This window comes from Hemiscyllium ocellatum, chromosome 32, assembly GCF_020745735.1.
Source record: "Hemiscyllium ocellatum isolate sHemOce1 chromosome 32, sHemOce1.pat.X.cur, whole genome shotgun sequence".
Taxonomy (NCBI): domain Eukaryota; kingdom Metazoa; phylum Chordata; class Chondrichthyes; order Orectolobiformes; family Hemiscylliidae; genus Hemiscyllium; species Hemiscyllium ocellatum.
This window is the reverse complement of record NC_083432.1, coordinates 7,546,996-7,569,245: the sequence shown is the minus strand read 5'-3', so window position 1 is coordinate 7,569,245 and position 22,250 is coordinate 7,546,996. Positions and strand designations below refer to the sequence as shown.

The window sequence follows — 22,250 nt, the reverse complement described above, 5'->3', positions numbered from 1 at the left end:
TCAATGGACTATCGCTCCTGCCAGATGCTTTGACAGAATTCCACTCATCACTGAAAGGATTTTTTGATGAGGAAAAAAGCTCAACGTATCAACTCCGATTCATATCAATGACTTGGTGCTAACTCTAGGCTGCAGTGTAAGAATCTGTTTGTAAAGTGATTTTTTTTGTTATTGGTATTCCTGTCCTCCAATTAGTTTATTTTCAAAAACAGCGTTGTTAGTGCTTTATTTCCATTTAGCAGGCCCTATTGTTTTCAAAGAGCAAAAGGGATGAGTGAACTAAGCTAAACTATGCTTTTTGTATCATGAAAGTGTCGATGCATGTTGTTTGCCTTTCCCCCTTGTGCTACCTCTCTGAAGTACCAAGTAAAAGATAGATCCTTTATTAGCCACACTGTCTGATTTGCTTTTGGTGATCTGTCTGATTGTAGGTGTAACTAGCTCAAGAAGCAATATTAATAATTGTGTTTTTATAATGCCATAGTTTTGTCATGAACTCTGATTTTTTTACTCAAAAAAATTCTCAAAGGATAGCAGTGAAAGTAATTTTTTCTGATTGATATCATGTAGAGTATTTGCCCTCAGCTGGATGTGTTGTTTTTACTACCTAACCGCATCTGAACACACATACCAGGCAGTGATCACTGAAATAAGCAGGGACATGAGTAAGCGAGACAAAGGGATAAATTCACATTTAAGAAAAGTAAAATTGAGCGATGAGATGTAAAATGAGTGGGTAGAGGTGCAGTGTAGAGAGAGCAAGCCAGAGGTGAGAGGCATTAAGGCATGGAAATGAAGGTGTGCAAATGAAACTCAAAGTTGTAGTGATAATTTTACGTCCCCTCTCATGGCATGTTTGAAGGTGGGAGGGAGTCGTGCAAGCATCCCACCTCTGTCAAACTTAACTCTTCAGTGGGAAGGCCCATGGGTGGACTTGCACCTAACTACCAATTTATGTCTAAATATGACACTAAAGAACTTCGTGTTCCTGCCAGTAATAAGCCAGCCATGAGCAGGCCTGTTACCATGTAATAAGCAGGACTTGAAACTACAGGCTGCTGAGGGGGTCATTGTCCTCTGGTGCTGATCAAAAGACCTGGCATTGGAAAGTTTGGTACCAGGTGAGAGCTACTCACATTCACATTTGTGGGCGGTACGGTGGCACAGCGGTTAGCACTGCTGCCTCACAGCGCCAGAGACCCGGGTTCAATTCCCGCCTCAGGCGACTGTGTGGAGTTTGCACATTCTCCCCGTGTCTGCATGGGTTTCCTCCGGGTGCTCCGGTTTCTTCCCACAGTCCAAAGATGTGCGGGTCAGGCGAATTGGCCATGCTAATTGCCCGTAGTGTTAGGTAAGGGGTAAATGTAGGGGTATGGGTGGGTTGCGCTTTGGCGGGTCGGTGTGGATTTGTTGGGCTGAAGGGCCTGTTTCCACACTAAGTAATCTAATCTAATCTAATCTCATGCTGCCTACCCTCCTACCCTGCCATCTTGCAAAGTGCCCCCTGCCATGAAGCATCTCTGGCTTGGGTTGCTCCTCAATCATGGATCTTGGCTGCTGTAGTTTCTGCCTTCCATTTGACACTGGTGAGCAAAAGAGCCGCCAGCTTCTGATTGAATGGCTCAAAGAGGGCAGCACATTCATTCTGTGCCATGATACTGGGGAAGGCCTGCTAGTGGACACTGTCAGATAAAATGAGGACTGCAGATGCTGGAGATCAGAATTGAAGAGTGTGGTACTAGAAAAGCACAACTGGCCAGACAGCGTCCAAAGAATAGGAGAGTTGACATTTCGAGCATAAGCTCTTCATCAGGAATGAAGGGGTGGCCCAAGGGGGCAGAGATATAAATGGAGGGGATTGGGGCTGGGGGAAGGTAGCTACGAATGCAATAGGTAGATGAAGGTGGGGGAGAAGGTGATGGGTCAGAGGGGAGGGTGAAGCAGATAGGTTGGAAAGAAGATGGTCAGGTAAGATAGTTCAAGAGGGTGGTGCCGAGTTGGAAGGTTGAATCTGGGATAAGGTTGGGGGGTGGGAAATGAGGAAACTGGTGAAGTTCACATTGCTCCCGTGTAGCTGGAGGGTCCCAAGGTGGAAGATGAGGCGTTTTTCCTCCAGGCATCAGGTGGCTAGTTTGGCGGTGGAGGATGCCCAGTACTTGCATGTTCTTGTTAAAGTGGGAGTTAAAGTGTTCAGCCACAGGGTGATGGGGGTTGTTTAGTGTGTGTCTACCAGAGATGTTCTCTGAAATGTTCTGCAAGTTGGCATCCCGTCTCCCCAGTGTAGAAGAGACCACATTGAGAGCAATGGACACATTGGATGTGCATGAAAGTACAGGTAAATCTCTGCCTGATGTGGAACGATCCTATGGGGCCTTGGACGGAGGTGTGCAGGGAGGTGTGGGTGCAGGTTTTGCACTTCTGGCAGTGGCAGAGCAAGGTGCTAGGAATGTCGGGTGGGTTGTTGGGGGGCATGGACCTAACAAGTGAGTCATGGAGGGAATGGTCTCTCCAAATGTAGATAGGGGTGGGGAAGGAAATATATCCCTGGTGGTGGGGTCTGTTCGTAGGTGGCAGAAATGGGAGAGGATGATGCAACATATCCGGAGGTTGGGGTGGAATGTGAGTACTGGGGTGGTTCTGTCTTTGTTGCTTTTGTAGTGTTGGGGTTCAAGGGTGGCGGTGCGAGAAGTGGAGGAGATGTGCTGGAGGGCATCGTCGATCACGTGGGAGGGGAAATTGAACACCGTCTGCACAAGAGGGCCACATATGATCTTGGAGAGAGTGGGTGTGTCACCTACCCTCCAGCTGGCTGTTGGGTCCCTCGACAACTCCATAAAATGCTTCCCTGAGTGCCTGGAATGGTTGGATGAGATACAGCTCAGTGAAAGAGGCAAGTGTTGCTGAAGTAGCAACAGAGATGCTTGTAAAGTGAGGAAAGAGAGAAAGTGAACAAGAGATGCAGAATATATATAGGGAATACAGAGGTGGAGAGAAAAGCTAAGTCTGGAGGGTATACGGTGGAATGCCTGAGGGATAAATGATCAGGAATTGGAGATTTGCGATGAGGCTGAGATTGAGATGAAAAGAAGGAACCAATAGAGAGGAGAAAAAACTGATGAAAAGCAATAACATGCTGGGACTGCAGTAGAGGAAATGATGAGATGAGATGAGGATGAATAGTAACTGAAATATTGAGACAAATAGGGTTGAAAGAGGGAAGATGCACACATTGAAGGAAACAAAATGTATATATTGAGGGAAAGGTAGGGGAGCTGCCAAAATATAAGAGTAAAGGTGTCAAGGTTAGCTGATTAAGAAATGAGGAACAAGATTGGAGTAGTGAGGGCAATACAACAAAACAATGCTGGAAGAACAAATGAAAGGAAAAACGCAGAAAATACTGAACATGCATGGCTGATCCTGTCAAAATATTTTAAGAGTAATTATTTTATCATATGCATGTATAAATCACAAATTGTTACTTTCTGTGAAATTCCAGAACATTAGAATGTTATTTTGTTGTGGTAATAATGTAAATAAAAGTATTTTTAGGTTTTACTATAAACCAGTGAGAAATTTCCTTTGAGTGTGTGGTATGTGTTTCAACATTCTTACAAAAGCACAGGTTGTTAATTTTATTACACACAACTCAAGGAGAAAATGCTTCCCTCAATCACAATACCACAGCTAACAATATTATGGCAGCTGACTGGCACTACATTACTGATTTCAATGCTTGTCATTTCAGGGTGAGTGCCTTTTCAAATAATTTTTACGCTATCGTTTTTATGTTGAATGTACAGTCAACTTTATGAATAAAGTTTGAAAGTATTGAATTTTCCAGGTGATTGATGTAGGTAGGGGAAGCATGCAGGACACTGAGTTAGTGTTACGTTCTCTCTCCAGTTTGACTTGTGGATTACGTTTATGTGCAGGAAGCCTATTTTCGGTACATGGCTGAAAATCCAAATGCTGGTGTGATTCAGGAGGAGGAAGATGATATTGAATATGACAGTGATGGTAATCCTATTCCTCCACTAAAAAAAGTCATTGATCCATTGCCTCCTATTGACCACTCTGAGGTAAGTGGAAACTTGAAAAGTGGTAAAAGTGTTAGTGGGAAAGCAATGATAGTAACTATAGCTAAGTAAGGTTTAAGGTAGTCATGGAAAAAGACAAAGATGGGCCGGAAATAAAAGTTTTGAGCTGGGGGAAGGATGATTTACAAATGATAAAATGACATCTGACCAAAGCGGACTGGAGACAGCTCCTTGTTGGAAAATCTACATGGGAGCAACAGGAGTATTTCAAAAAGGAAATAGAGTGTAAAGCCATTGTGTTGCTGTAAAGGTAGACCAAAAATTCTGGAGAAACCTAAATTGAAAGGAATGTATTGGATTGGACAAGAAAAGAAAGAGAAGGTTATGGTATATACTGAAGGCTCAGAATGCCGGAAGTACATACAGAGAGTACAGGGGTTACTTAAATAAGAATTTAGCGAAGCGAAGAGAAACCATGAAAAAACGTTGGTGGATAAAATAAATGAAAATCCAAAGGCATTTTCTAAGTACATTAGGGGAAAGAGAATAACCAGGGAGAAAGTTAGGGACCAAAACAACAAACTGTGTGGCGAGTTAGAAAATATAAACGAGATTTTAAATTGCTGATTTACATCTGTATTCAAGATTGAGAAGACTAATGTAGGTATAGAAATCCAAGAAAATGTGCTCGAACAAAAGACAATTGAAAGGCCAGACAAACAAGGAGTTTTAGCAGACTGAAATTGGATAGGTCTGCAGACCCAGGTGAGAGACCCCAGGCTGCTGTGGGAGGCAAGAATAATGCCGGGGCCTGACATTAATTTTAATATTCTCTCTGGACAGAAGAGGTGGCAGAGATGATATCATTCAGGAAAGGTGATAGGGATAAAACACAGAATCACAGGCCTGTGAATCTAACATCAATAGTAGAAAAGCAATTGGAAAAAACTTCTGAGGAACAGAATTAATCTCTATTTAGGCAGGCAAGGATTAATCTAGAATAGTCAGCAAACCTTCATTGGAGGGGAATCCTGTCTGACATGTTTAATTGAGTATTTTGTGGAGGTGAATAATGTCTGGATGTACCTGGACTTTAGGAAGGCTTAGGTCAAAGTCTCGCATGGGAGACTGGTCAAGAAGTTGAGAGCCCATGGTTTACAAGACAATTTGGCAAATTAGAACCAAAATTTTCATTGTGGCAGAAGACAGAGGCGATGGTTGAAGAGTATTTTTGTGATTATACATCTTTGACCACTGGCACACCTTAGGGTTCACTGCTGGGTCCCTTGTTCGTATTAATAATACAGACATGAATGGAAGAAGTATAGAGTCCTAGAGATGTGCAGCACGGAAACAGACCCTGTGGTCCAACCCACCCATGCCGACCAGATTTCCTAAATTAATTGTGTCCCATTTGCCAGCACTTGGCCCATAGCCCTCTAAACCCTTCCTATTCATGTACCCATCCAGATGCCTTTTAAATGTTGCAATTGTACCATTCTCCACAACTTCCTCTGGCAGCTCATTCCATACACATACGACCCTTTGCATGAAAAAGGTGCTGCCGAAGTCCCTTTTAAATTTTTCCCCCTCACCCGAATTCCATGCCCTCCAGTTCTGGACTCACTCACCCCAGGGAAAAGACATTGTCCATTTATCCTACCGATGCCCCTCATGATTTATAATCCTCTATAAGGTCACTCCTCAGCCTCCGCTCCAGGGAAAACAGCCCCAGCCTATTCAGCCTCTCCCTTTAGAAACCCTCCAACCCTGGCATCATCCTTGTAAATCTTTTCTGAACCCTTTCACATTTCACAACATCCTTCCTACAGGAGGAAGACCAGAATTTCACACACTATTCCAAAAGTGGCCTAACCAATGTCCTATACATGTACACCATGACCTCCCAACTCCTTTACTCAATGCTCTGACCAATAAAGGAAAGCATTCTAAATGTCTTCTTCACTATCTGCCTACCTGAGACTCCATTTTCAAGGAACTATGGACCTGCACTCCAAGATCTCTTTGTTTACCAACACTTCCCATTAAGTGTATAAGTCCTGTCCTGATTTGCCTTTCCATCATGCAGCACGTCACATTAGTCGGAATTAAACCCCATCTGCCACTCCTCAGCCCATTGGCCCATCTGATCAAGATCCTGTTGTACTCTGAGGTAACCTTCTTCACTGCAATTTTCAGAGTCCTCTGCAAATTTACCAACAATGCCTCCTATGTTCGCATCCAAGTCATTTATATAAATGATGAAAAGCTGTGGACCCAACACTGATCCTACCACTACTCTCCATCTTCTACCTTTGAGCCAGTTCTGTGTCCAAATGGCTAGTTCTCCCTGTATTCTCTGTGACCTAACCTTACAAATCGGTCTCCCATGGGGAACCTTGTTGAACGCCTTACTGAAGTCCATATCTGCCCTCATCAATCCTCTTTGTTACTTCTTCAAAAAACTCAATCAAGTTAGTGAGACATGATTTCCCACACACAAAGCCATGTTGACTGTCCCTAAACAGTATTTGCCTTTTCAAGTACATGTAAATTCTGTCCATCAGGATTCCCTCCAACAACTTGCCCACTACCAATGTCAGGCTTACCGGTCTATAGTTTCCTGGCTTGTCCTTACCACCTTTCTTAAATCGTGGCACCACGTTAGCCAACCTCCAGTCTTCCAGCACCTCACCTGTGACTATCAATGATACAAATATCTCAGCAAGGGCCCAGCAATCACCTCTCTAGCTCCCCACCAGAGTTAGCCACCTTTTGTGTTTTGAGACATCCAGCACCACCTCCTCAAATATGGGCATTTTTCAAGATGTTACCATCTATTTCCCCACATCCTGTACCTTCCACGTCCTGAACTTTGAGGGGCCCTCTTCTCTCCCTAGTTACCATTTTGTCCTTAATGTATTTATAAAATCCCTTTGGATTCTTCTTAATCCTATTTGCCCTCCTGATGTACCTCTTAAGTATACTCCTATTGCCTTCACACTCTTCTGAGGATTCACTTGATCTCTGGTTTCAAATCTGGCATATGCTTCCTTCGTTTTCTTGATCAAAACCTCAACTTCTGTAGTCATCCAGCATTTTCAACACTTACCAGCCTTGTCTTTCATCCTGATAGGAACATACTGTCTCTGGACTCTTGTTACCTTACTTTTGAAGTCTTCTCATTTTCCAGCCATCGCTTTACATGTGAACATCCATCCCCAATCAACGTTTGAAACTTCTTGCCTAATACTATCAAAATTGGCCTTTATCCAATTTAGAACTTTAACTTTTAGATTCTGTCTGATCAATAAGTTTTCAAAATTCATGAAAATTGTGAAATAAATAGTACAGAGGAAAGCCTTAACTGCAGGAAAATATAGACAAACTGAGTAGATGGGCAGGGCAATGGCACATGGAATTTAATCCTGAAAAGTATGAGGTGATGCATTTTAGGGGATCAATCAAGGCAAGGGAGTCTAAGACAAATAGTAGGACCCTAGAAAATGCACATAATTACAAGCACCTTGGTGTACATGTCCACAGATCCTTGAAGGCAGCAGAGCAGACAAATATGCTCTGTGTGGATAGTGGGAGAATATGATTGATCAGAATGGGAGGGTTATGATGAAGCTGAGCAAGAAGTTAGTTAGACCATAGCTGGGGTACTGTGTGCAATTTTGGTAGTCACAAGATGGGAAGGATGTGAAAGCATGAGAGAGTGCCAAGGGAGATTTATGAAGATATTACAATGGCTAGAGCATTTTAGTTATCAATAGAGATTAAATAGACTGGGGTTGTTTTCCTTAAATCAGAGAAGGCTGAGAGAGGGGTAGAAAATTATGAGGGGAGACGATGGGGTAGATAGGAAACTTTTCCTCTTCGACAAATCAGTCACGAAGGTGCATTTTTTTATGATGAAGGACAGGAAGTCTAGAGGGGATTTAAGGGGGAATATTTTTCTAACTAGATTGGTGCATGTCTGGAGAAAACTGGCAGAAGTAGTGATGATTGCAACATATATGTATTTAAATGATAACTTGAAGTGCGATAACATACGCTGCTGTGAGCAAATGTCAGAAAATGAGGCAAGGTTAGATAGGTGCTTGATGATAGAATGGGCTAAATGATCTCTTTCTGTGTTGTAAGGCTGTATGAAAAGTTTCCAAGATGCGTAGTATCTGGCAAATAAACGCAAAGTACTGTGATGCTGGAAATTTGAAACAAATGCTGGAAAAACTCAGCAGGTTTTGCCATATCAGTGGACAGAAAGGCAGAGTTAATGTTTCGAATCATACTGGATTGAAAGAGTCATATTGGACTTGAAGCGCCAACTGTGCTTCTTTGTCCCGATAACTGCCAGATTTGAGTTTCTCCAGTATTCTTTGTGTGTCTGTTGAATTCTATTAAATTCTTTTCTATATGATGCTGTTTGACGTGGGGCATCAGCTGTAAGCAGTTGACTGATGAAGAAAGTTTGATGCAGTTCCTCCTGAACATACTAACTCGCTTCATTAGGCAAGCGTTTTATTTTGGATTTGTTTGTTATTCAATTCAAATTTTATTTGTTATGATGGGAATCAAACCAATGTTCCCAGAACATTAACCAGGGCCTGTAGATTATTAGTCCAGTTAACATTCCCTCTGTTACGCTGCTTACTTTCTTAACAGTTAATTTCAGTACATTTGTTGATTGGCTGACCCATCTTCTTGACAAAGATATTGGGTAAATGTGTGAAGCTCAGTTTAAAAACAAGTCTTCTGAAATGGCTTTGGACCATTTGTAAGGCTAAAACTAATCTAGAGAGCTGGGGGCAGCACAGTAGCTCAGTGGTTAGCACTGCAGCCTCACAGCACCAGGGACCCGGGTTCGATTCCAGCCTCGGGTGAATGTCTGTGTGGAATTTGCACATTCTCCCTGTGACTGCGTAGTTTCCTCCAGGTGCTCCGGTTTCCTCCCACAGCCCAAAGATGTGCTGGTTACGTGGATTGGCCATGCTAAATTGCCCATAGTGTTAGGCGCATTAATCAGAGGGAAACGGGTCTGGATGGGTTATTCTTCAGAGGGTTGGTGTGGACCAGTTGGGCCAGTTTCTGCACTGTAGGTAATCTAATCTTAATTTAGTGAAAACATGCAAGTTGGCATAGTCACAGAAGAAGCTGCTTTCTCATTAGAGAGAAACTGTTGGCAAGTTTAACCTAAAGGTCACCATACCTCAAGCAGGAGCGAGCTTGAGAAGACAGCATTCGTGTGATTTAAGCTGGTATGCAAATTGAACCCGTGCTGTTGCATCACTTTGTATCAAAAACTAGCCACACAGTCCCCTGGGTGAACTAACCCCAAACTAGTGAATGTTTCGTGAATTGTTGGTCACTGATAGAAAACTGCATTGCATTGAGGAAATGCGAGAAGTTTTTTTTACAGAAGATAAATGTCAGATTTTAGTTGTTTGTGACTTTTAATATCATGTTGGAATGAGCCAGGTGATGCTAGTCACTTCTAAATCCTTTTAGATCGAGTACCAGCCATTTGAGAAGAATTTCTACATTGAACATGAAGACTTGGTGAAACTTTCACTCATACCATTAGCTGAACTCCGGCAGAAACTGAATTTGAGAGTAAGTTTAGAATTTTATGTCTTTATACTTTGCAGTATGATAAATGAAAAGTTTGTTTTGTGGTGTTCAAAATATCAGCTGAATCTGCATAAGGAAGTGAGCACCTAATCTTTGAATTCAGGTAGCAGTTTGATCGATGCTGATCAATCTGCTGAATGTTTTCTCTGATTAGCTGAAATGAAGATGTGGGTATATTTTAAGAGAGTTAAAAGCAGCAGAACTACTGGACACAATACCAGTTATTCTCAATGTGTTACTTGGTTGAACAACTCAATTAGCTCGTTGCCTGGAGACAAAAAGCAGGTTTGAATTAGGCCAGTCAGTTTAAACTATACCCCCAAACATACCAAACTCCAATCAAGTTTGAATTGAGTATATTGACGATCTTAAAAGCCATTGACCTAATCTGATGCTTTGGGGCTATAAGACCGTGGAAAATTGAACAGTTGAGAAGAGAACTGTCAAGCCTAGCCTGTAATCAGACTGCTTAAAAAATAGCTCTCTTAAAAGTACTTTCTCGAACAGTAACCTGTAACACAGAAATTCCTAAGAAGAAAAGGCGACACAGGAAGATCCGAATAGAAGCACAAAAGCTGCATGGTTTTGAGATAAGTGTTGTTTTGTAAATCTTAATTGGGCATTTTATTGGATTAGTATTACAGAAGGGAAGGTAAAAAAATAGGTTGGAGGAAGAAATTGTAAATATTGGTTAGTTAATTATTTTCTGTTATTAATTGTTAATTTTTACTTTAAATAGTTCTTGGCCACTTGGATTTTTACAGATTACTGCGCGGGATAAATCTTTTCTGTGTTGCTCGTTTTATGTTCGTGTAATGAGTGATCACATTGTGTTCGTCTGCACCGAAAGGAAGGTTGCCATCATTGAATTTTAGACCATGTTTCAACCCGACAGGGAATCAACTCAGTGTGTTGATTGACTTTTCTGTTCCAACAACACTGCCGAATTTTATGTGAAACACTTACTGTCCACTCCTTATTAGCTATGCTATATTACTACTAAATGTATGTTATGTGAAGTACTTTAAGTCAGCTGCAGTATATTTAGTAAAGTGAGTGTGATTAAGTCTTTTTAAGCTTTGTATTGTTATGGTTCTCCGGATAATTCCGTTCCATGTAATTTTGCATAGTTACATGTCTGTAATGTTTGAATTGTTGATTTGCTGCAATCACTGTTTCAACATTTCAGGTACATTTTTTAAAGAGATTACAGTAATTAAAGAGAAAAAAGTCAGCTATCAAAACAAGTCTGTCCTGAAGTTGATGACCGGAATTTGTTTGCCATAAGGTATTTTGAACAGTATTGAATAGAATTGAATGTTTTCCTCCCCAGGTCTCTGGAGCTGATCCCCCAAAACCTTGCAGTAGTTTTGCTCACTTTGGCTTTGATGAGCAATTAATGCATCAAATCCGAAAGTCAGAATATACACAACCAACGCCAATACAGTGTCAGGTAAGAACTTTGTCATCCTTTTTTTGTATACCTGAAGTTACAAATATAAGAGACTGTTCTCAATCACATTTCCGTATTAATGACTACCTATGATCAATTGAGAAGGGAAGTGAAGATGAAATTAAGACGAGAAACGAAAGAGTGGGAAAATAGAATGGCAGTCCGCATAAAAGGGAGCCCAAAAATTTTCATCCAACATGAGCTACGCTCATCCAGGCAGTAGGAAAATATCCCATCTCTCTCCCCTGACTTGTCCCTTGTGGACAGTCTTTAGGGAGTTTTGAGATTTGTAGCTCAGGTTGAAATTCTGGACGTAGGTTTGCTCGCTGAGCTGGAAGGTTCATTTCCAGATGTTTGGGTTGAACCCAAACATATTAAAAAAAAGCAGGAATTATCAACAGTGCTTCGCCCGGAGGCCCACTTTGTAGGAAATGAACTTCCAGCTCAGCGAGCAAACCTACATCCAGTCTTTAAGGAGTTATTTGCTGCTGAATTCCAATCCTCCTACCTGCTGTTGTAGCCATGGTATTTATATAGCTAGTCCAGCTCAGTTTCTGATTAATGACATCCCTCAGATCAACCACTTGATAGTGATGGGGGGATGGGGTGATGCCATTGCCTATCAAGGGGAACTTATGGCACTTAGATGACGCCAATGTTACTAATGACTTAGCAGCCCAAGCTAGATGAAACATTGCTCTTTACCAATAAATGACAGTCAACGTGTATTATATCATTTAATTTCAAATGTTTTGACTGATTCTTATCTGATTTTTTTACTTTAGCTTTTGATTTAAATAAACATTTTTTCCCTTTATCATGCCCATTTCTACTATAAAATTAGACTTTAAAGTTTCATTATTCATAAGTAACATCCACATCACTTTCATTTTTCACTCTACTTGCCTTCATCCAGTACTGTATTGACGTTGATTCTATCTCCTTAAAATCCACCTGCCTAAAATAGAAGCTCTTCTTTTGTTTTAAGCCTGAAGCTAAAATCTCCTACGTTGTCCCATAGATTCTTTGCATAGCATCTGGTTCTCTTTTGCTCCCTTCCAATGGATTTTCATTAGCAATAAGTCATTTCAGTATTACATTATGAAAAATTGCTTTGCTCCAAGTTTAAGTCATGTGATCTATTCTTGTTCAAGTTGATTACCTTGAGGACAAAGCAAAATGATATGAATTCTGGAAATCTGAAATACAAACTGAAAATGCCAGAAACATTAAGGGCATCTGTCAGTGTTGTCCTTGTTGATCTGAGCTCATGATTAAAAATGTCTCTACTGTAACGTTACTTGGAACAAATTGAGCAGTGTCATTGGAAATGATGGAGCAATGGCTGTTTTTTAAATTGAGCTGTGTGATAAGATTGGTGCACAGTAGAGGAAACTTTGCTGTGTTTTTCACGATGTTCTCCAGGCTAGATAATGCTTGATACTAACACTAAATGTCTGAAATAGCGTGTTTGATTGACTGGCACATCTCCTCATCCATACAAACCAAAATTGAAAACAAAAGCCTTCAATTTCTTACAATCTTAGTTCACAGGATTCTTAGAAAAAGGTTAACTGCACAGTGCTAACTATATATGTATGTTTGAACACAGGGCGTCCCCATTGCACTGAGTGGCAGAGACATGATCGGAATTGCCAAAACTGGGAGTGGTAAAACCGCAGCATTTATCTGGCCAATGTTGATTCACATCATGGACCAGAGGGAGCTGGAGCCTGGGGATGGGCCTATTGGTGTGATTGTTTGTCCAACCAGAGAACTTTGTCAACAGGTACCATCAACAATGTTAATCTAGTTGGGTCCTGCCTCTGCACTGCAGGTAGCTAATGCAGTATCAATTAGAAACAGAGCTTTGCATGCAGTGGCTTCTCAAAGTTCAAAGATTTTTGAGTTATGAAATAATTGTTCTTTACTCTGTAAAAGTTTGTCCTTGAATGTTAAGGCTGAGGTATTAATTTAAAAAAAACTCTCCTGTACAAATCTGCAACAGAAGTACCTGAAATAAGGTAAGGATCACTCTCCATTAAAGCCAAAGTTGAAAGTGTTGCAAACCTAAACAACAGGCCAGTCAGAATCTGCGAAAGAAGACATCAAATTAATTATTGTGATGAATGGCCAAGTGTGAAACATTAAATTGGATTTTACAAAGAAATGGAAGCAGGCACGACAGCAGTTTCTAACTACCGGCTGGCATAATGATTTCTTGCATGTTCCTCCCTCTGGCCTTACTTCAGAACAGAGGTTTCTTGGAAAAGTGGCTGCTGTCTTGGCACAAATTAGATCAGATCAGATGCCAACTGAGAGCACTTTGCAGATGACTGTCAGACCCTTGATATAGCTGGAGCCCATTGCTAGAATGTTGGCAGCGTACAGGGCAAGGAGTGTACGATGCATTGCAGACCAGTGTGTGGATCTGCTGAGCTGATTGGTCATGGTTGTGCAATGTCTGTACGTTGATGGTCTATCAGCTGTGGTCATGGTTTCTTTTATTAAATATGCAATGAACCAATATAGAGGGCTATAATAGAACATGGAACTCTGGGCAAACAGTTAGAAAAGCATCTCTGGGTAGCTTGTGTTAATGGACCACTTATAGCCAGTACGAGCTTGAGACCGCATTTGGCCCCAGCATTAGGATCCCAAAGTCCGCAATAAAATCCAGCCTATTTACTTCATCTGTAGGAATAATAAACGAGTATTGGTAGGAGGTTTTAATTTCTCCTGTATTGACTGGGCTGCACAGCACATAAAAGGCCTGGATGGAATGGAATTTGGCAAATGTGTGCAAGGAGGTTTCCTAAATCAATATGTAGCGGGCCCTGTATGGGAGGGTGAAACACTGGACCTCCCCTTAGGAAACAAAATTGGGCAAGTGACTGAAGTGTTAGTCAGAGAGCAATTTTGGTCCAGTGACCATAACTCTCTTCGTTTTAAACTAGTTATGAATAAAGATAGGATAAGTCCACAGGTTATGTTCTGAACTGGAGCAGGGCCAATTTTGGGGCCATTGGGCAGGATCTAGCAGACGTCAATTGGGTGAGTCTGTTTGAAGGATTGGGAACAACTGGCTAATGGGAGGCTTTGAAAAGTGTGATATCAAGAGTCCAGGGACAGTATGTCCCTGTAAAGGTGAAGGGAAAAGCTGGCAGGTGTAGAATCTCTGGCTGACGAAAGATATTGAGGCTCTGGTCAGGAATGGGAAGAAAGCGTGCATTGGGTCTAAGCTGTCAGGCTCAAGTAAATACCTAGATGACTATAAAAAGTGTAGCAGCACACTTAGGCGAGAAATCAGGAAGCAAAAAGAGAATATAAAGTGGATTGGCAGGTAAGGTTAAAGAGGTTCTGTGGCTATTTTAAGAGTAAAAGGGTTCCCCTTAAAGATCAGCATGGCCATCTATTTGTTGAGCCACAGAAGATTGGGGAGATTTTTAATGAATAATTGTCCTCCATGTTTACTGAGGATGATCCCTAATGATGCTAAGGAAATAAGGGAAACAAATGGGGATGTTTTGGACTGTATGCCTAGCAGAGAAGAGGTGTTTGCAGCCTTAAAACATATTAAGGCGGATAAATCCTCTGGACCTGAACTGGAGGGGCACCAAAATCCTGGGCGGGAGGTTTGCTTAAGCTCTTGAGAAGTGTTTAAACTAGTTTGGCAAGGGAATGGGAACCGGAACCGGAGCATCAGAGGATGTGGTAGCTGGTGAACAGGCAGCTACAGTATGTAGAGAGTCTGTGAGGAAGAATAGACAATTGATAGGTAAACCCATCAGTGTGATGGGTAGAAGTGTGTCTATATTGGCACAAGAAGTGTCAGGAATAAGGGTAATGCACTTAGACCATTAGGGATACTTGGATATCACAGGAATAGGAATGGTTGTGGGATGTTCCACGGTTTAGGTATTTCAAAATGAAAAATGGGGGAGGTAAAATAGGTGGGGGAGTGACATTGCTAATCAGGGATAGTATTACAGCTGCAAAAAGGAAGGTTGTCGAAGATGATTTGTCTCCTGAGTCAGTATGGGTGGAAGTCAGAAACAGTAAGGAAGCAGTCACTTTATTGGGAGTTTTCTGTAGACTCCCCCAATTGCAACAGAGGTATGGAAGAGCAGATTGAGAGGCAGATTTTGGAAAGGTACAGAAGTAACAGGGCTGTAGTCATGGGTGCCATCAACTTCCCTAATATTGATTGGAAACACCTTTGTGCAAATAGTTTAGATGGAGCATATTTCGTCAGGTGTGTCTAGGAAGGAATCCTGACACAGTATGTAGGTAGGCCGAATTTGGTATTAGGAAACAAACCAGGTCAGGTGTCAGATTTCTCAGTGGGAGAGCATTTTGGTGATAGTGATCACAGCTCCCTGATCTTTACTATAGTCATAGAGGGGGATAGGAGCAGACAGTATAGGCAAGTATTTAATTGGGAGAGGGGGAATTACAAAGCGATTAGGCAGGAACTGTGGAACATAAATTGGGAGCAGATATTCTCAGGGAAAAGTACAGCAGAAATGTGGAGGTTGTTTCGGAAGCACTTGCTGCGAGTGCTGGATAGGTTTGTCCCACTAAGGCAAGGAAGGGATAGTAGTGTCAAGAAATCCTTGAAAAGAGATGTGGAACTAGTCAAGAGGAAGAAGGGAGCTTACTTAAGGTTGAGGAGGCAAGGATCAGACAAGGCTCGCGAGGGTTACAAGATAGCCCTAATGAACTGAAGAATGGACTTAGGAGAGCTGGAAAGGGGCATGAAAAAGCCTTGACAGGTAGGATTAAGGAAAACCTCAAGGCGTCCTACACTTGTGTGAGGAACAAGAGGATGGCCAGAGTAAGGGGAGTGCCAGTCAGGGATAGTGGAGGGAACTTGTGCCTGGAATTGGAGGAGCTGGGAAAGGTTCTTAATGAAACAGGCAAATATGCTTGAACAGGTTAATGTTAAGGAGGGTGTGCTGAAAATTTGAAAAACATGAGGACAGATAAATCCCATTGCTCAGACGGGATATACCCAAGGTTACTACAGGAAGTGAGGGAAGAGATTGCCGCACCTTTGTTGATGATCTTTGCGTTCTTCCTGTTCACTGGGGTAGTACTGGATGATTAGAGAGTGGCAAATGCTATTCCCTCCTTCCAGAAAGGGAATAGGGATAATCCTGGGAATTACAGACCAGTCAGTCTGACATCGGTGGTGGGCAAACTATTGGAGAGGATTCTGAGACAGGATTTATGATTATTTGGAAAATAGTTTGATTAGAGATTGTCTGCATAGTTCTGTGATGGACAGGTCATGCCTCACAAGTCTTATTGAATTCTTTGAGGATGTGACAAAACACATTGAAGGTTGAGCAATGGATGTGGTGTATATGAATTTTAGCAAGGCATTTGATAAGGTTCCCCATGGTAGGCTCATTCAGAAAGTAAGGAGGCATGGGATACAGGAAAATTTGTCTGTCTAGATACCGAATTGGCCAGCCCGTAAAAGACAGGGTGTGGTAGATGGAAAGATTTCAGCCTGGAGCTCGGTGACCAGTTGTGTTCTGGAGGGATCTGTTTTGGGAGCTCCACTCTGTGATTTTTATAAATGACTTGGATGAGGAAGTAGAAGTGTGGGTCAGTAAATTTGCCAATGACATGAAATGAGAGATGGAGTTCAACCTGGAAAAGTGTGAAGTGATTCATTTTGGAAGATCAAATTTGAATACAGATTACAGGGTTAAAGGCAGGATTCTTGGCAGTGTGGAGGAACAGAGGGATCCTGGGTCCACATTCTTGGATCCTTTAAAGTTGCCACCCAAGTTGATAGAGTGTTACGAAAGCTTATGGTGCGTTGGCTTTCATTAGTAGGGGGATTGAGTTTCAGAGCTGCGAGGTTACGCTGCAGCTCTATAAAGTCTTGGTTAGACCACAGTTGGAATATTTTGTTCAGTTCTGGTTACCTCGTTATTAGGAGAATGTGAAAACTTCAGAGAGGGTGCAGAGGAGATTCACCAGGATGCTGCCTGGACTGGAGGGCATGTCTAATGAAGAAAGGTTGAGGGAGCTCGGGCTTTTCTCATTGGAGCGAAGAAGGATGAGGGGTGACTTGATAGAGGTGGACAAGATGATGAGGGGAAGAGATAAAGAGGATAGCTAGAGACTTTTGTTATCCCAAGAAGGAAATGTCTATCATAAGGAGGCATAATTTTATGGTAATTGGTGGAAAATGTAGGGGGAGATGTCAGAGGAAGATTCTTTGCTCAGAGAGTGGTGGGTGCATGGAATGCAGTGGTAGTAGAGTCAGATATATTAGGGACATCTAAGCGAATCTTGGATATGCACATGGCTGATAGTAAAATGAAGGGTCTGCAGGTTAGTTCAAGTAGGATAAAAGGTCAGAGCAGTATAGAGGGCTGTACTGTTCTATGTTCTAAGTTCATCCCCGGACATTCTGGCCAGAGCGAAGTACTAGTCATAGAGTCATAGAGATGTACAGCATGGAAACAGACCTTCGGTCCAACCCGTCCATGCCGATTACATATCTCAACCCAATCTAGTCCCACCTGCCAGCATCCGGCCCATATCCCTCCAAACCCTTCCTATTCATATACCCATCCAAATGCCTCTTAAATGTTGCAGTTGTACCAACCTCCACCACTTCCTCTGGCAGCTCATTCCATATACGTACCACCCTCTGCGTGAAAAAGTTGCCCCTTTGGTCCTTTTTATATGTTTCTACTCCCCCTAAACCTATGCCCTCTATTCTGGACTCCCCCCACCACAGGGAAAAGACTTTATCTCTTCACCCTATCCATGCCCCTCATAATTTTGTAAACCTCTGTAAGGTCATCCCTCAGCCTCTGACACTCCAGGGAAAACAGCCCCAGCCTGTTCAGCCTCTCCCCATAGCTCAAATCCTCCAAACCTGGCAACATCCTTGTAAATCTTTTCTGAACCCTTTCATGTTTCACAACATCTTTCCAATAGGAAGGAGACCAGAATTGCATGCAATATTCCAACAGTGGCCTAACCAATGTCCTGTACAGCCGCAATATGACATCCCAACTCCTGTACTCAATACTCAGACCAATAAAGGAAAGCATACCAAACGCCTTCTTCACTATCCTATCTACCTGCAACTCCACTTTCAAGGAGCTATGAACCTGCACTCCAAGGTCTCTTTGTTCAACAACATTCTCTAGGACCTTACCATTAAGTGTATTAGTCCTGCGAAGATTTGCTTTCCCAAAATGCAGCACCTCACATTTATCTGAATTAAACTCCATCTGCCTCTTCTCAGCCCATTGGCCCATCTGATCAAGATCCTGTTGTAATCTGAGGTAACCTTCTTCGCTGTCTACTACACCTCCAGTTTTGGTGTCATCTGCAAACTTACTGACTGTACCTCTTATGCTTGCATCCAAATCGTTTTATGTTAATGAAAAAAAGTCGTGGACCCAGCACCAATCCTCGTAGCACTCAACTGGTAACAGGCCTTCAGTCTGATAAACAACCCTCCAGCACCACCTTTGAGCCAGTTCTATATCCAAATGGCTAGTTCTCCCTGTATTTCGTCAGATCTAACCTTGCTGACCAGTCTCCCATGGGGAACCTTGTCGAACGCCTTACTGAAGTCCATATAGATCACACCTACTGCTCTGCCCTCATCAATTCTCTTTGTTACTACTTCAAAAAACTCACTAGGAAAGCACTTCAGTAGTTCCTGTCCATAGCATCTGTTGAAATGGTTCTTAAGATGATCAGAAGGCTGCTTCTTGGATATCCTTCTCCAGAGATTGTGACTGTTTGCAGGAGGCACACAGTGACTGATTAACCTTTACAAAAGGTCTCTGACTCCGTTAAAAGTCACAGCTTTACAGCAAACACATAAGGAACAATAAACAGGTTAACTTCTTTTACTACAGAGAATAGAGAGTTCCTGAGCCAGTCGAGATCAGATGACTTTTCACTTTCTTGTTCAAAGCTACTTTCTGTTCAAGTACTAATAACCAGTTTTACAGTTGTTGGCTGGCAGAGGGCCTTTAGCATTAGTCTATGGACTCCTGAGCTGTAATTAATCAGCTACTTATTGCCCATAGAATATCCATCCATACATATCATTGACTCCAGCTCATCTGTATCTTCTACTACTGCTTGGACTAGCACCTGTGTAAACAATGTGTGTCAGATATCTTACTTTCAATACCTTCAACTGCCCTTGGTTTTTGAAACATTTTTCCCTCATTTCAGCCCACAATCACAAATTGAGCAAAAAATAAAAAGGGGGTTTTTACAGCTGCACATTGACAGATTGAACCACCAAAGCTTTGGTGGGAATGATAATTTGCACTGCTCTACATCATAATTGTTGTTTAAAAAAATACATTGATACTGATTTAAATAGTGCCTTAATTCACTATTGTTTTCGTTGTCTATTGTACTGACTTTGGATTAGTCCAGACTTTAAAGTCTTCCACTTTGGTTTGTTACGCTTGTCATGTACTTGTGACTAGAAGGTCCGACTTCATACTTTAGATTACTTACAGTGTGGAAACAGGCCCTTCAGCCCAGCATGTCCACACCGACCCGCCGAAGCGCAACCCATCCATACCCCTACATTTACCCCTTATCTAACACTACGGGCAATTTAGCATGGCCAATTCACCTGATCCACACATCTTCGGACTGTGGGAGGAAACCAGAGCACCCGGAGGAACCCGGGGAGAACGTGCAAACTCCACACAGTCAGTCGCCTGAGGTGGGAATTGAACCCGGGTCTCTGGTGCTGTGAGGCAGCAGTGCTAACCACTGTGCCACCATGTCGCCCACTTTAGTGCTTCATAATATAAACTTAGCAACTACAGTCACAGCTGCCCCCAATTTAAGGTCTTGCATTAAAATACACTTTGCATAATGTGATTATAAGTCTCTCTGTATGATGAAACTAAATTCATTCACTTCATGTAATATACAGATCCATTCTGAATGTCGGAAGTTTGGAAAAGCCTACAACCTGAGGTCAGTGGCTGTGTATGGTGGAGGCAGCATGTGGGAACAAGCAAAGGCTCTTCAAGAAGGGGCAGAGATTGTCGTTTGCACACCGGTTAGTATAAAAGGTGGAAAACCTAAAGGGATTTGGTAACCAACTGTTTTCTAGTGCAGTGATTAAAGGGGTAAATAACAGAATTGCTGCTACTGTCAAAATTAGTAAAGCTGTACACTACAGTGTTTGTAAATTGGAATGTCAGTAGCTTTTAACAGGCAGTGACGTAGTGAAGGTGTCACTGGCTAGTAGTCTAGAATCCCAGGTAATGTTCTAGGGGCATGGGTTTAGATCCCACTGTGTCAAGTGGGTGATACTTGAATTCAACAAAAATTTGGAATTAAAAATTTTTTTCTAAATTCACTTTTGGCAGTTATAAAAGCCCATCTGGGTCACTCATGTCCTTCAGGGATGGAAATTTGTCCTCACCCAGTGTGGTCTCCATGTGACTTGAGACCTACAGTAACCCACAGGCAGTGAAGAGTCAGCCACGTTACTGTGGGCAATAAATGCTGGCCTGGCTACTGCCCCCCACTGTGAATGAATTAAAACAGAAACAAAATGTTAACATTGAAGAGCAGCTGATTAGACCATATATTTGTAAAAATAACTCTGTAAAGTTGGCCTTAAAATCTAGATTTTAAAATTATACATTTTTCAGAATTCACGAAGAAGAACGATAAATCCTTGCTTGTACTGACACCTTTCACAAGCATAGGACATTGCAGAAGTGACTTTTGATATTTAATTATTATTGAACTATAATTATTGTAATATAGAGAGCAAGGAAGTCAGTTTGAACATAAGCTCCTATGAACAGAAATCACGTTTTGTGATAATGATTAAGGAATAGACATTGGCTAGAGACTAGGGATAACTCCTTTTGTTCTGAATAGTACCGTCATAGTATCGTGAAATCTTTTACATCCATTTAAGAGGGAAGATGAGACTGCAGTTTAACGTCTCAATCAAAAGAGAGAACACCCCTTCACGACAGCTTTGAAGTGTCGTCCTTGATTTTTGTGCTCAAAACCTGACTTGAACTAACGACTTCTGCTGAAAGAAAAGAGGACAGTTGATTCTAATATAACATGATAGTTCAGTTTTTGTGCGATCTCGCATTACAAGAAAATCACACAGTAGCCGTGCCATTAAAAATAGTGGGGTGGCAATTGCTTTATAGCCAACATAGGTAAGGAAAGTTAGCGTTCTACAAATAACGGCCTTAAGTCTTCAATTCGCAGTGAAGAAACACATGTTATAGCAGAACCGACTATTCTCAACTGAGCCATGGCTGACACTTGATTAAGTTACCTCTCTGCCATTTTGTGTTAGATTGAGAATTATTTTTACCATTTTCTGTCAGTTTTGCTGTAGTTGTCAAATATTTCTTGATGTGGTAATTCAGGACGGATATAAGACTTAAAAATCTGATGTTTGAATAACAGCATACAATTAAATATAAAATATCTCTTGAAATTCCAATCATATTATTATTCCAAATGTAGAAATTGCTGCAAAATTTGTGGTATCCATCTGAACCACAAAACAAATTATTGAACATTACAGTTTGGTTGCTCCTTCTTAGTTTATCCTTTTCCCTAGGGCCGATTAATAGACCATGTGAAAAAGAAAGCCACCAATCTCCAGAGAGTGACCTATTTGGTGTTTGATGAAGCTGACAGAATGTTTGACATGGGCTTTGGTAAGAGATTAAAATGTGTAAAAAGTTAAAAAAAAATGTAATTTTGGTTGACTTAGTGAAATTAACATGGGGGTCTCTTGTATCCTTACATCTTACTGAATAGGATATTCTGTAATTTTACACCAGGACACTTCTTCACATAATTGAAGGAATTCTTCAATGAGCCAGGAATGATGACCTGAATGGGCTCCTTTCAGATTGTACAACCCTGTTTTAAATGCATCTTGTCAAATTGTTGATGCTTCTCCTACCATCATTGTCACAGTACTTTGGAGATACAAGTTCGCTCAAGTGAATGCTTATTTACAATATTAAAGTTATTATTTTAGATTCTTTAATCTAAGAGGGTAAGGCAGTGAATGTTGTCTACATGGACTTTTCTGAAACATT

At 41.6% G+C, this 22,250-nt stretch overlaps 1 protein-coding gene across 2 annotated transcripts in view; it reads left to right on the top strand.

The window, feature by feature from the left end:
- Positions 1-22,250, top strand: part of ddx42 (DEAD (Asp-Glu-Ala-Asp) box helicase 42) — an 80,981-nt gene that overhangs the window by 24,194 nt on the left and 34,537 nt on the right. For both annotated transcript variants that reach the window (XM_060848691.1, XM_060848692.1), the window contains 6 exons: positions 3,936-4,082; positions 9,555-9,659; positions 11,011-11,130; positions 12,743-12,919; positions 20,087-20,215; positions 21,761-21,860. In XM_060848691.1, coding sequence (XP_060704674.1) covers positions 3,936-4,082; positions 9,555-9,659; positions 11,011-11,130; positions 12,743-12,919; positions 20,087-20,215; positions 21,761-21,860 — 778 coding nt within the window. The remainder of the gene's footprint in view (positions 1-3,935; positions 4,083-9,554; positions 9,660-11,010; positions 11,131-12,742; positions 12,920-20,086; positions 20,216-21,760; positions 21,861-22,250) is intronic.